The following is a 13,272-nucleotide window of genomic DNA, read 5'->3' as shown; positions in this document are numbered from 1 at the left end:
ACTGTTCAGCTGGACAGAACATGCATGTCTGTCTGCTTGTGTCTGTGTGCTTTTCATTGTGCTTCTATATCTGTGTCCTAAACTTGTGTGTGTATCCCTGTTCCACATGCCAGCCTGTGTACATGACCAGTAGTACCCCGACACAGACACTGAACCTCTGAAGGAGTACGAATTCCCGCGACTAAAGTATCATTGTCAACAGCAACAAATAAAGATCTTTTGTGGCATTTCCAGCGATGTGACAGTTGCCTACCTGTATGTGGCTTAATTATTAAAGTCTGTGATCTACAGTCTTCTTAGGCTATGGCCTTAGACCCTGTACACACCATGGAGTGACACAACTTCTTTAGGTTGAGTTTTAGTTTAGTTAGATAATTAGCTTTATTTTGTATGCTCAGTATGATGGTAAATAACACCAGTTTAAAAAGTCAGTGGCATTTTATTTAATTGGCTCCTCTAAGCATAAGTGTTTAACAATGATATCAGTTTTGTACATATCGGTTGGACTAATTGTTCGTACAAATCAGCTGTGCATCTCCGGTGTGTACACAGCCTAGATAAAGTCAGATCCAGCCTATCTTTCAATAAGAGCTACATGTCCAGATGGGCACCCATACACTCGATTCCCAACCACCCAGTCAACTAGAGCGCAATTCAAGTCAACAAAAGAGCAGCAAACTTCACTTCATACAGTCTGACGAGTGTTTGGTACATCTGAGCTATTTACAATGCCCACGACCAATAATAACAATCTTTCTGTTCCAGTTTTCATCTATGCTGAAAAGCTGTACAAACACGAGTTCATTCTCTAATCAGCTCTACTACAGCTGTGATATTTGGCCCATTTCAATAGAGACAGCATTTACAACATATCAGACACACACTTGTGCTGATAATAAGAATAATAATCCACAATGTAAACATTATAAGACTGCTTCAAAAACGACTTGATCTACATAAATGTTATAGATTAGATGCATAGAGTTCAGTTCTTACACTTTGTTGAATAGGGGGTTTATAAAATTCAGATATTCAGTTACTACCATGTCAAGTGCTTCTGGGGGACAGGCTCTCATTAGTGGCAACTGAAAAAGGGGCAGCTACATAGAAATAGAAAAGAATGGAGCAGAACCTCCAGTCAATAAAGAACTTTGACTCTTTTTCTGGAGTCGGTCATCCTATCATTTTCTTTCCATAACATTGATATTTTTTGTTCCTAACAAACATACACACTCCCTATAGTTAAATCAACCTTTTGGACAATAGTAGGGCATTCAGTGGAAATGTAAGTTGAGCTGAGAGACATGCCACTTCTTAGGACAGCCAGTAGTAAATTCCAAATGGCTAGTTTCAAGTGAAAGTAACGCAGTAAAGGGTGGATTGAGCTGAAGTGCCGGCCATTCCTGTAACTGTTTACAGCCAAGTAACCATGGATTTAATACGGATCCTTGAAACTACTGTCCAACAAAAACCCCATTGTATAAATATGATATAATGGGTTCAGCAAAGACCCTGTGCTTCTAAATCTTTACATATACATCTCCATATACTCTACACTACTTACAGTAAGCAGGCTATACTGTAGACCCTCTTTAATTTACAGTGCCAGGCCAGGTGCGGTCTGGATCTGCAGCCCTTTAGGAGAGGTCTTTTGTTCTCTGCCTTCGACATCAGCTGACCCATTAGGGATCATGGGTGGTGGGACATTTGGGATTTGTGCTTTCCCTGGGATGAAGGGGAAAGAGAGACCTTGGAGGGGGCTGTGGGGCGTGTGGGTTTGTAACCCCTGTAGACATTTTAACTCAGATTGATGTTACTATGGCAACATAGGGTCTCTAGAGGTTTTTTCTATCACCTCTGTACTGGGAGGTATTGATTCGATTGGCTAGTTGTTTTTAATGAGAGGAAGTGGCTGTTTTTTTTTCTACTATTGGACGGATCTCAATAGTATAATAATACCTCTCTCTATCAGGCACACACACACACACGCACACACACACTCACACGCACACACACACACACACTCGCACAACCAGTGGGCCTGGCTAGCCATGGAATGTTACAATAAGACAAAGATGAAAATAACCCTCATTAGACATAGCTCACATCCTCCCACAAGTAAAAGACACTTAGAAAATTCTGAAAAATCTACTTCGTACATGAGCATCCTCCCATATGTAATGTTCTTTGTTTGTGATGGCTTTCTGTGATTACATTTGCAGGTAACAGGCAACACTGGCGGCTACAGGAGGTCAACACTAGAACATCTTACAAACAAACTCATACAGTACAGGCTCCACACGCGCCCAAGTGCACACACACACACACACACACATACATTCACACTCAGTTATGCTCTTTCTCACACATTATGTTCTGATGAATCAGTGCTTGAACGCTTGTCCTCATCAGATTCATCTCTCTATACAGAAACTATATAGGAGACAGACATACTAGGGTCAACAAGACAAAAGGCATTAAGGGTGTCAGGCAGTGTGCTCTGTTACTGGGTAGACACAAAGACAAAAAGACAGACAGGGACAATCTTTCAAGTACAATACCTCCACCTAATAGTCCTCTGTTATAACCTTATATATGTCCTAAACATCTTATATTATATATGATATATAGATATATATAATTATTCAAATATAAATATAATTTGGAAGAAACAGAAAGTAAATCTTTTTAATTAAACCATAATCTGAAAACTATCAGAAGTAAATAGTGCTTTATTCCCAATGTGTGTAACCCCTCCCCCATACTGGAATGTTTGAGGCTTTGCAGCCCTTTTTTGTCAGTGGGTCTGTTGGACAGTTGGTCCTCTTGTGCTTAGGGCAGGTCTTGGCATATTTCAGTGATTATCTGTTGGCACTTCCGGTCCCCTCTCTGGGTGGATGCAGGCCAGTGAAGGGACAAGACGAACTGGAATGTAGGGGGTAAAGAAAAAGGCAGAGGGAATCGAGAGAAAACCCAAGACAGTAAAGGCTACAAGAAGTTTCACAACCTGACCAGTCAAAGAAGGTATGTAGGTATATATGTGCGTGTGTGTGTGTGTGTGTGTGTGTGTGTGTGTGTCTGTGTGTGTGTGTGAAATGCTAGTTTGGAATGGCATGACTGACCTCTGCGGAGAGAGGTTGAGAGGACGGTAGATATACGCTCTATGATTTAAACTCTATGTAGAGATGTATTGTTCATCTGATTTGTCAACAAATAGATTTATGCGTCTACAGGATGATTGATAATATCTATAACGATAAAGACATTGGTGCTTTTAAAGACAATTAGAGTGATGTTTGTTAAGCACGATGTCCTTTTCAGTGAAATGAATGTATTTACAGTACTGGATGTGTGGTGACTGTTGTTTTATCTGTGCTTTTACAACACTAGAACTTCGGGGCAGTGGCTAGCGGTGGCTCAGCAGAGCTCCAGGGCGGCGGGTGGCGACGTCTGAGCCGAGTTTCAGCCAGGCCGCTTCACCTCTCTTTGCTTCTTAGCTGCGGCCCTCCTCTGCAGAGCGCTGGTCGGACTTGAGCTTGACGAATTCCTTGGCCACGTCGTCGTTGTTGCGCTGGGAGAGGATGCGCAGGACGGTGAGGCCCGTCTCGTCCATGTGGATGCGCTTGCCCAGCGGCAGCCAGCAGGCGACGCTGCCTCTGGAGGCCATGTCCTTCAGCTGCATGACGGCCATGCCCACAGTGCGATCCTCGCGGGCGAAGCAGTAGTCCTTCACACACACCTGGAGCTCGTAGCACTCAGGACCCACCTCGCTGCTCAGGGTGCTGCAGGGAGAGGAGAGACGGGTTAAGAATAATCCGACTTTGAAACACAGCTTATGGATTTAAAAACTCTGACCGAGGCACTGCCAGTCAAAAGTTTGGACACACCACATTTTTCTTTATTTTTAGTATTTTCCACATTTTAGAATAATAGTAAAGACATCAAAACTATGAAACAACACAAATGGAATTATGCAGTGACCAAAAAAGTCACAAATCAAAACTATCTTATATTTTAGATTCTTTCAAGTAGCCGCCCTTTGCCTTGATGGAAAGGCAAAGGCTTTGGAAAGAAATTCATATATAGGCATCAACTTCAATATTTATATTTGTCTAAGAAACAAATTTCAAGCATTGAAGCATAAGCCTTTAGATCAAAATGGCTTTAAGATAATGAAAAACATAGTGCATTCAATCAGGTGTGTCCAAACTTTTGACTGGTAGTATATTCACGTAACAAAACAACCCATCATTATTATTATCGCTTACTCAATGATCAGTACCGTTATGACCGTTTGTCGTCATCACAGAATCACACATATTTGATTTTAATACATACGTTACTGGCAAGGCTCGGCTGTCTACTCACAAAGTGAAGGTTTCGTTGTATTTGGGAGCCCAGCTGTTGTTCTTGGATTTGGTGGCGTATTTCCTCTTCTTGTCACTGAGGTGCGGCCCAATAATATAGACCTCCACAAACGGCCGGAATATCCCCTGCGTCTGCCACCTCAGGTCATTGGCAGCCACCACTGACAGAGAGAGAGAGAGTGAGAGAGAGAGGGGTTGGAAATGAAAGGAAAGAGAGTGGGAAGGAGAGAACGAGTGAGAAAAAAGGGTGTGAGAGAGAGTGAGATTCATGTGGCAAGAATGTGTGAAAGTGTGGAGGAGAGAGAGAGAAAATTCAGATCAACAAAGTACTGGCTTTCCCTCAGGCCACATATTCAGCTTCTTGCTAAGATATTGAAGCTGAAATTGGGATTTTATTTTAAGACCAAGTCATAAATCTCTTTGGCAGCTAAAAAGCAACTGGTCACAGCCACTTTTATGCCAGTACCTAATCATGGCAATGTAATACATTCGTATTCCCCTTCCCAATGTTTTGTGCCTCAGACATTGGAGCGATCAAGTTTATTACTCACTGTGAAGCTCTCACTCATCATTGTACCTTATGTGCTTGGGCTGACTGGCCCGCCCTGCCCAGTTTAGACTCATTCATTGGCACATTTTTATCTTTAAAGCCACTCTGGGTCTGCTTCCTGATTATTTGTGCTCTTATATGTCTAGAAAATTAGATCACAGGATTTGTTTTTGTTATCTGTCCCTAAGGTGAGAACAAGAATTAGGCAAAATGTGCCTTCATGTAATCAGCTCCTTCTTCATGGAAATTATGTAAAGTAGAAAGAGCTGCTCTTTTGGCGACTTTGTGTGGCAGACTCATTAAGGCGCTATATCTTCCGCTGTATCTCTCCACTGTGTGACTTTGATTATGTTTTGGTTTCTGTTCATTGCCTGTCTGCAACTTTTATGTTTGTCTCGATGATGCTTTCTTGGCAAGGGCTCCCTTAAATAAAGTGATGCTTTATCTCAATGGGACAACCTGTTTAAAAAGGTTAAATCAATAAAAAAAATAAAATACATCTTCTGTCTGTAAACTTTGCTGAACACAAAATCATACCTTTTACCGTGACCTTGTGCTCTCCGGTGTTGGGGTGAGTGAAAATCTCCACATGGATGGACACCTCTCCCACGGCGTCGTCCACCCCGGAGCCTGACAGGACAGACAGGGAGTGGGGGGGCAAGTTAGAGCCCTGGGATTTGGAAACATGGGTCCTCTTTGTACTCCTATCACAGGCCAAACACTAACACCAGCCACCATGCCCTCTACTCCAAACGCTCCTCCTCTCACTCTGATGCAGAAACAAGGTTACCGATCAATTCCATTTCAATTTCGTAAATTATACACTGAAATGGATTTGGCCACAACCCTATGCACATTAGATAGAATATTGACGATACAAACATTGCTTCATACTGAAACAAGCATTGCGTAACAGGAGGACTCAAAAGAAGGCATAGTGAGCTGTTGTGCTTATGCTGTGGCCTGTGAGTGAACAATCAGACGAAGCCGCTATGAGTGACACCTGTCAGGCCAGTACAGGTAGTTTTACCATTTTCTGTTATAACAGCTGATCAATTGAAATATATTTTCTCTGTCGTGTACGATCCCATTCTTTCAAATAGGCATTCTGCACAATGGCAACACACTGACCAGTCTGACTGCAGTGGCTTTTGTACAAATTCAGCAATTGAAAGGTAACAGTTTGGTATTAGGTGCTCACTCATAGATGCATAGTGTCTGTTGTCCCACAGAGTGTGTCTGTTAGGATGCAGGGTGGTTAGTAGGAGGCAGAGAGGAGACAGGAGAGAAGTTGAGAGGGTAATCATCCTGGTTCTCCTGATATAGATCAGGTCAGAACATGCTCAGATGGGTCTATACAGGCGGACCCATACCCATTCCTTGGTAAAGGCCTTTACTCAAGCATGGTGAGGGGAGGGGGGGGGGCAAGAAAGGTGAAGGGAGCTTACTGAGAGAGGAAGCAGGTCAGCCTCTCAGATCTGTCGGTGAAGGACCCCTGATGCACAACTCCCCAATTAAAGCTATGCTGCGTGACGAGGCACACGTCTGGAGGACTCAAATTTTATTGATAATATTCACATTAACTTAACTAGAAAGGGATTCAAATCAGTGGTTCGCCTTTGTATTTTAGCTCCAGAAACCCAATGGATTTGAGTTGGTCCATGTGTGCACCCTCCACCTGAGATAGCTCAACCCTGGACCTGGGCCCAAGCTCAGGCCTTGGGGTCCTTGGCTCCATGCTGCTGGCCCCAGGACTGTGTTGGGGAGAAGAGAGTGACATGCAGAAAGGACCTGTCTAGATGGCTCCGTTCAGGCTCCAGCTCTTTTGTCTGGGAGGGAGGTGTCGACTGGCTAGTGTCTGAAAACAAGGTGGTACCAAGATGGACAAATCTTTCCTCATTATGCCTGTGTGGTTTTGTGCCGCATTTGAACAAGTGGTTAAGATCCACATTAAATTCCGGACGGATACGGTGACAGATGGACATTAATTTTCTGTGTTTTAATTAGTGTCTTCACTCTGTCAACAGCATCTTTGTGGCAAAAACCAGCAGCCTGTGTTTTTGTATGTGTGTGGGGGTGTGTGTGTGTGTGTGTACGTGTGCGTGTGTGTGTTCAACCAGCCACCCACTAAGCAAGGTGTCTGTGGGAGTTGGACAGCAGAGTGTTCCTGGCACGCAGCTCTTTGCATCTCTCCCAGGGGCATTATGGGATTGTTGGTCCCCTTGCCAATGGGACCAAAGAGGGCAGCAGTCATCCATCTGGCCTTGTCTATTCTATGGAGGGCTTCCATGAAAGATGAAAAAGAAACTTTGCTGGCTGAGAGCGAGCACGATGCTGCCAAGAAAAAGCAAGCTTTTTGTCTCTTCAATCAACATGACAATCAAAAGTGCATATTTTACTCCGCAATGCAAATCTCCATCAGAATAGGCATTAAACCTCTAACTTGTAATGTAATTCTGCCAAAGCATTATCTTTGTGTATGTTCACTGCATGACCCGTCACTTCAATTAATTTAATCATAGCCTATAATTATTTTAATGCAGTTCATATCGTATTTAACACAGTATGTATGAACGAGAGTCCTACACAATCATCACTAATCACAGTCCTTTTCAGTAATAGTCGATTTCATAACCATAAATTCCTCTGAGCTTTGGAGAGAGACTGTTCCATTCATCCTGCTCTAATTATATACTATAATGTGGCAGGAATGCCTATCCAGTGAGATCTGTTAAGTGGAAAGTGATTTACATCCGCGCTACAGCCAAGGACATCCGGCAGCTGGTGGGAGGCTGAAGACGCACTGCTAATTTCTTCTATAAGCCTATCTCCTTGGCCTCTTTCCATAGGATAACAACTCTATTTGCAATGCAACACATTTCTACATCTATAGGTCTCTCTTATTCCAGCCTTAATCATTTTACCAATCTATTGTAAAGAGTTCTGCATCTGAGACGACTGTGTGATATAACTTGTCTCACACCAGATGAAGTGACATCCCCTGAGACAGCAAAACTAGAGCGAGGCAAGATAAGCAAATATTGACTTGACTATATGCATGTAGCTCCTGCAGCATCCTGCGTGTGAGAGAGTGAGACTGCGCGAATGTGTGTGTGTGTGTGTGTGTGTGTGTGTGTGTGTGTGTGAGCGAGAGAGGGAGAGAGAGTCAAATCCTTTGATACTAATCTACAGTGACAGACACCGCAACCACCTGACCCCAGGGACTGTTTCTGATTGGCTGAATATGTAGCTCACTGGGGGGGATGAGTTGAGGAGGGGTGAGCACCCTTTCTCGTCACTGCTATAGGGAGCGCCTTGCTGCACGTGGGAGATATGTGTGTGTGTGTGTGTTTGTATTTGTCTGTCTCTGTCTGTATTTGTGCATATGCGTATGAAAGACAGGGAGCCCTCCCAGACAAACTGAGCCAACTGTCATCACCATCACCATCTTCATCATAATCATACTCTTCTTCATCACCGCTCTAACATTTCGGGAGGGGGAGTAGCATGGGTGAAAGGAATTCCTCCCAACGCGGAGACCTTGCTAGAGACCCCGTGTTTGTGGTTCAACAACCTTAAAGACAGTCACACAGCCAGAGCGACTCACTCACTCACATTGCTCTGCTCAGTCACTCTCTCGCCCACGTGTACACACACACACACACACACACACACACACTGCGCTCGGCCCGCGGGCCTCTCTCCATGACATCATGCTGGATCAGGGTTCCTCCATACTCTTAATGCATTTCTATTCTCTTCATCTGATGTCCGCACATCATGCTTTAGTGTCTGCTCATACATACATAGGGCGTATGTATTCAGCGCAGTACCGTACATACAGACATCAGTGTGTACATTACATGCATGAATGCATAAAGTCTATGTTCTGTTTGTTGTGGTGGATGTGTATGCGTGTGTGTGTGTATGTGTGTTTGAGGAGAGAGAGGAAGGGAGGACAGAGAGAGAGAGAGTATGTGTGTTGTGTATATTGTATTTGTCTATTGGGATGAGTGTGAGCAGGCAGGGCAGTCTCAGGATGCACATGGGGGGTGGAGGGTGGAGGGAGGTGGGCTTTGGTCTGGAGGCTTTCTGGGAGCCCTGGTGTCTCGGGCCCTGAGCCTGAGGTCCACATACCCTTCTCTGGGTACACATCCTCACTAGTGGTGAACCTCACCCCCTTCCCGCCGAACACTGGCCCACAGATGGGGCAGAGGGAGGGAGGAGACACAGAGAGAGAGAGAGAGAGAGGAGAGAGTAGGAGAGACACATAGAAATATGAAATGTGCAGACGTTGAGTTAAGAATCACAGAGTTGAAAAGCAGACTTACAGTTTTAAATGTGGGCCCAAAAGCTAAGAGAGATCCTGATAAATACACGGTCAGCTCTCCTGCATCGGCTTCACTGTCCTCTGTTTATTCTTCCATTCTGTAGCAGGACGGTTCAGCCACATACACAGCTCACACAGACACACTGCTGCTGCAAAATGTGCTTAGGTATTCTCCAAAAGCTGCATGGCATTTATGCTAATTAAATTTTGAGTGATCTTTCATTCATATGGCATTTCTACCAGTGGTGCTTAGGGACAGTGTGTCAGTACCGGCGCTCGCACAAAGATGATGGCTGTTACGTAGCCATCTGATGGAAAGAGGGGAAAAAAGACAGAGCGACAGACTCAAAGAGCGAGAGAAAAGGAGGGGGCGGATATTTATTTTTTTATTGCAAATGGCTGTCAGATCATGTAAAGAATAGTCTCCGTGTTTCCGGAAGCTGGGTAACTGGAGACTCAATATTTCATAGCAGTGAGAAAATATTGTGCTCCTGCAGCCACGACTTTCTGCTCTACAAAGCATGTGAGATGTTTTCAGGATATAGAGCTGGGCATGTGGGAAACCCTTAAATGAAAAGTAGGGACACATTGATCTCAATACAGGAGAATTACATAACACTGAAAATAAAGCTCACAGTTAGGAAATGAAGTTACTGGAGAATCCAAAGTATGCCAAAGAGAGAGAAAGAGAGAGTGGGGTGGAGTAGAAAGACCATTAGGTTACCTTGTGCGTTCTGGGACTGGACAAAGGTCTTGATGAGTTTGTCTGTGGCCTGGGTGTAGAGGGACAGGGCGTAGTGGAGAGACTGGAGATCAGGACTCTTCTCCAGGAAAGTCTTCTTCAGACCCACACCACCGGCATGGAAATATTGCTAACAGAGACAAAGGCAGATTGAGAAAATAGAAGTCACTCATGAGTAACTTTCCTGTAAGACAGATCCTTGTAACTTGACGTTAGGAAAGAAATAATAAAATGCAGGATGACAGAATGATCTCAGACAGAGTGAAGGATTGTAAAGTCCTACAATAATTTCCCAGGAAGTATCTTAGTTCTTACAAGTGCAAAGGGATATAAACTCTCACACATTAGTGACATTATTCAACATTGATCCAGCATGCAATCCAGCAAAGGTGAACAAACTGGCTTCACTAAGACTGACTGTGATTACGTATTCTGTCTCTGTAGCTGCTCTTGGCATCTTATAGAGGAGTTAGCGCCATTTGGCAGGCTGTCAAGCTTTTATTTGAATGACCACTTCAGACGGGTCTCATTTCCCTCGTCTTAAATCACAGAGCTGTGGAGCCACAATATCAAAGCTCACAGTCATAGTCTTAGAGTTTGACCAGAAATCTCTCTGTCAAACAGAGGCGATTTAAACTCTTCTGCCCTGTGGGCAAAATCTATAAACCACATTTGACTTTTAAAACCAGAGCGCAAAATGAACAACTCTCTATTAATCATACATGCTCTTTGTCAAACATTTGAGGTGGCTCATAACCATGTAAGTCTATGTTTGTATATGTAACACAGAGTTTGTACCTTGATGGTGTCCAGGGCCAGCTCTATCACAGCACACTGTTTAGGTGACAGGGCTTTGGCCTCCTCACGAACCATGTGCTCCTGAAGACGACACAGGGAGAAGCACAAACTGAAAATGACCAATCTGTCCGTTTTGATACTGTACTTACATATTTTTTAAGTGATGAAAGCCTTGTTCTGAAGCACTGGTGTAGCCTATAGACATACTGTACCTTCAACTTGGACAGCTGTCCCAACTCCTTGGCAGCGTTAAAGATGAGTTGGGTACCCTGGAGGAGAGAGAGAGAGAGAGTACAGAGGAAAGGTAGACAGAAAGAGAGAGAAGAGCACTGTTGTTATCATGACAATACATGACTTAGTAGTAAACGGCTTAGTGTCACACAGAGGACAGCGACTTTTTTGACACACACACATTCAAAACACTCACACTTTTAAGCCTCTTTACTCATGTCAAAGCTTTTTCTTCAAGCGCCGTTATCATACTTATCTCTGTCTTATTCATTCAAAAACATTACACTCAGGTGCACACACACACACACACACACACTCTCACTTGCATACGCGCACACACACACACACACACACACACACACAGCAAGACGTTTCAGTACAAAGAAAGGGGAAAGTGGCTCAGCTCATCGTAAGGGCAAGAAAGGCAGACACACTCGTGCACTCATGAACACACACACACACACACACACACGCACGCACAGTATGAAGGAGAGAGCAACTATGCAGTAGCACTGTGGTGATATATTAGGTATCTGCTGGAAGCCCAGCCTACCGCGATACTCTGGTAAGAGAATATATCACTAAGTGCTGTTGACTGTACCTCCAAATCCTGTCTGTGGTTATAGCCATAGACACGATATAGGGTTTTACTGTGTATATCTATGGTTAGGACTTATTCATGGTTACATAGTCTTACAAACAATACCAAAACAACACCAGAAAATGAAACAAAACACACAAACGAGTCTCTGTACATAGGAAATTCATTATAATCTAGAAATGATAAAAAACATTAAGTGTGCATTCTTGAAACTGTGTTGTGTGTCTACTCATTCATGCTGTATTTTAGATACTCTAGAAACAGTGAGGCAAGAAATGCAGTCGGGACGTAGTCATGCGAAAGTAACCCAGCTAACCCTCCACTACTACATTATGGTACACTGCCAGAAAATAAGGCACAGAGTTGTACCTTCGGCGACAAAAGGTACAACTCTGTGCCTCACATATTTTGTGACAGTGGTGAGGCTGGGGATGCAGGCAGCTACCACTACGAAGTGTGTTAAGGGGATTTTCACAGCATATCAGTAGCCATATAGGAGGAATGGCATGTAAACATAAAGGTGAAAAACAATGCTTCCACTGCTTTGTTTGACTGGGGAGCTGAGGGAGAGAGACAGACACGGAGAGAGGACATAGAGGAGAGAGACAAGACATATTGATCTTAAGGGGTTTAGTCCTTACATCACTGTGAGAAGCACTCTTCAGCCTCCCCTGAAAAGAGAGCATGTGGTTAATACTTCAGGAAGTGGCCGGTCCCTACAGTCTGACTGGCTGGCATCTTATTAGTAACACTCTCACTCACTCTCAGTCTCATTGGCTAGATGGGAACACGCAATGAAAGAGCATATATATCGCAAAATGTGAAACTAAATTTGGAGACACCCATCACTGCCAGAGACATCCTCACCATTCTATTAGTATTCATTTGTATCATCACTAAATATAGTTTAGTGATGATACAAATTTGATGTTTGATTTCCATAGCAGAATGTCATACATGTTGACAGGGATAATGAGGTGTTTCTAAAATTTGCTTAGAAATATGCGGCTGACATATTGACTTTCGTTGCATATTGTTTACACCTAATCAGAGCAGCTCTTCTGTTTGAATAAAGGGTTCTATTAGCGTTCCATTAGCATTGCATTTCTCTGGCTATGCTTTCACATTACTGAGCTCTGTTTCATCAGAGGCTGCAGTAATGGGACCACACTATGTGGTTTGATTTAGGGGGCCAGGTCACATGCAATTAGTTTACAGGCTATTTGAGGCAAAGTCCAGAGTTCAGTAACAGGAAAGAAAGGAAATATTGTACAGTTAAAATCCCATTGTATATACTTAATATAAGTGATGACATAAAGTCATATATATGAAAAAGAAAACCTTTTCCTACTGCTACTTCCTACTCCTACGTCCCCATAAAAGAAAATATACCCAGCTAAAGTAAGATAAATTATTAAAATGAGATGCCATGGTAGAAGAACAAAAATGAAAAGTAAAAATTGAAACATTGGAAGCATCAAGAGTATTTCTGTACAGTAAACTGAAGACACGCTTGGACATAAATAGCTTGTGTTTGACCGACATCACTCCAATCAACACTCCAACATCTTGCGGTTAGAAAGGCCATTCTGTGCGTCAGTACTACCAACATCATATGTTACCAGCATTACAGTAGTCATAGTAACAACAGAA

At 43.3% G+C, this 13,272-nt stretch overlaps 2 protein-coding genes across 2 annotated transcripts in view; both read right to left on the bottom strand.

The window, feature by feature from the left end:
• Positions 1-13,272, bottom strand: part of LOC139929162 (uncharacterized) — a 383,413-nt gene that overhangs the window by 214,928 nt on the left and 155,213 nt on the right. The window lies entirely within an intron of this gene.
• unc13a (unc-13 homolog A (C. elegans)) overlaps positions 3,406-13,272 on the bottom strand; it is a 42,924-nt gene continuing 33,057 nt past the window's right edge. The window contains exons 36-41 of the mRNA XM_071908322.2: positions 11,000-11,056; positions 10,788-10,868; positions 9,972-10,119; positions 5,455-5,547; positions 4,369-4,528; positions 3,406-3,782 (exon numbers count right to left, since the gene is read on the bottom strand). Of these exons, the coding sequence (XP_071764423.2) occupies positions 3,494-3,782; positions 4,369-4,528; positions 5,455-5,547; positions 9,972-10,119; positions 10,788-10,868; positions 11,000-11,056 (828 nt within the window). The 3' untranslated portion in view covers positions 3,406-3,493. The remainder of the gene's footprint in view (positions 3,783-4,368; positions 4,529-5,454; positions 5,548-9,971; positions 10,120-10,787; positions 10,869-10,999; positions 11,057-13,272) is intronic.

Source organism: Centroberyx gerrardi, chromosome 9 (genome assembly GCF_048128805.1).
Source record: "Centroberyx gerrardi isolate f3 chromosome 9, fCenGer3.hap1.cur.20231027, whole genome shotgun sequence".
Taxonomy (NCBI): Eukaryota; Metazoa; Chordata; class Actinopteri; order Beryciformes; family Berycidae; genus Centroberyx; species Centroberyx gerrardi.
Note: the sequence above shows the minus strand (reverse complement) of the source record. Positions and strands in the feature narration are given on the sequence as shown.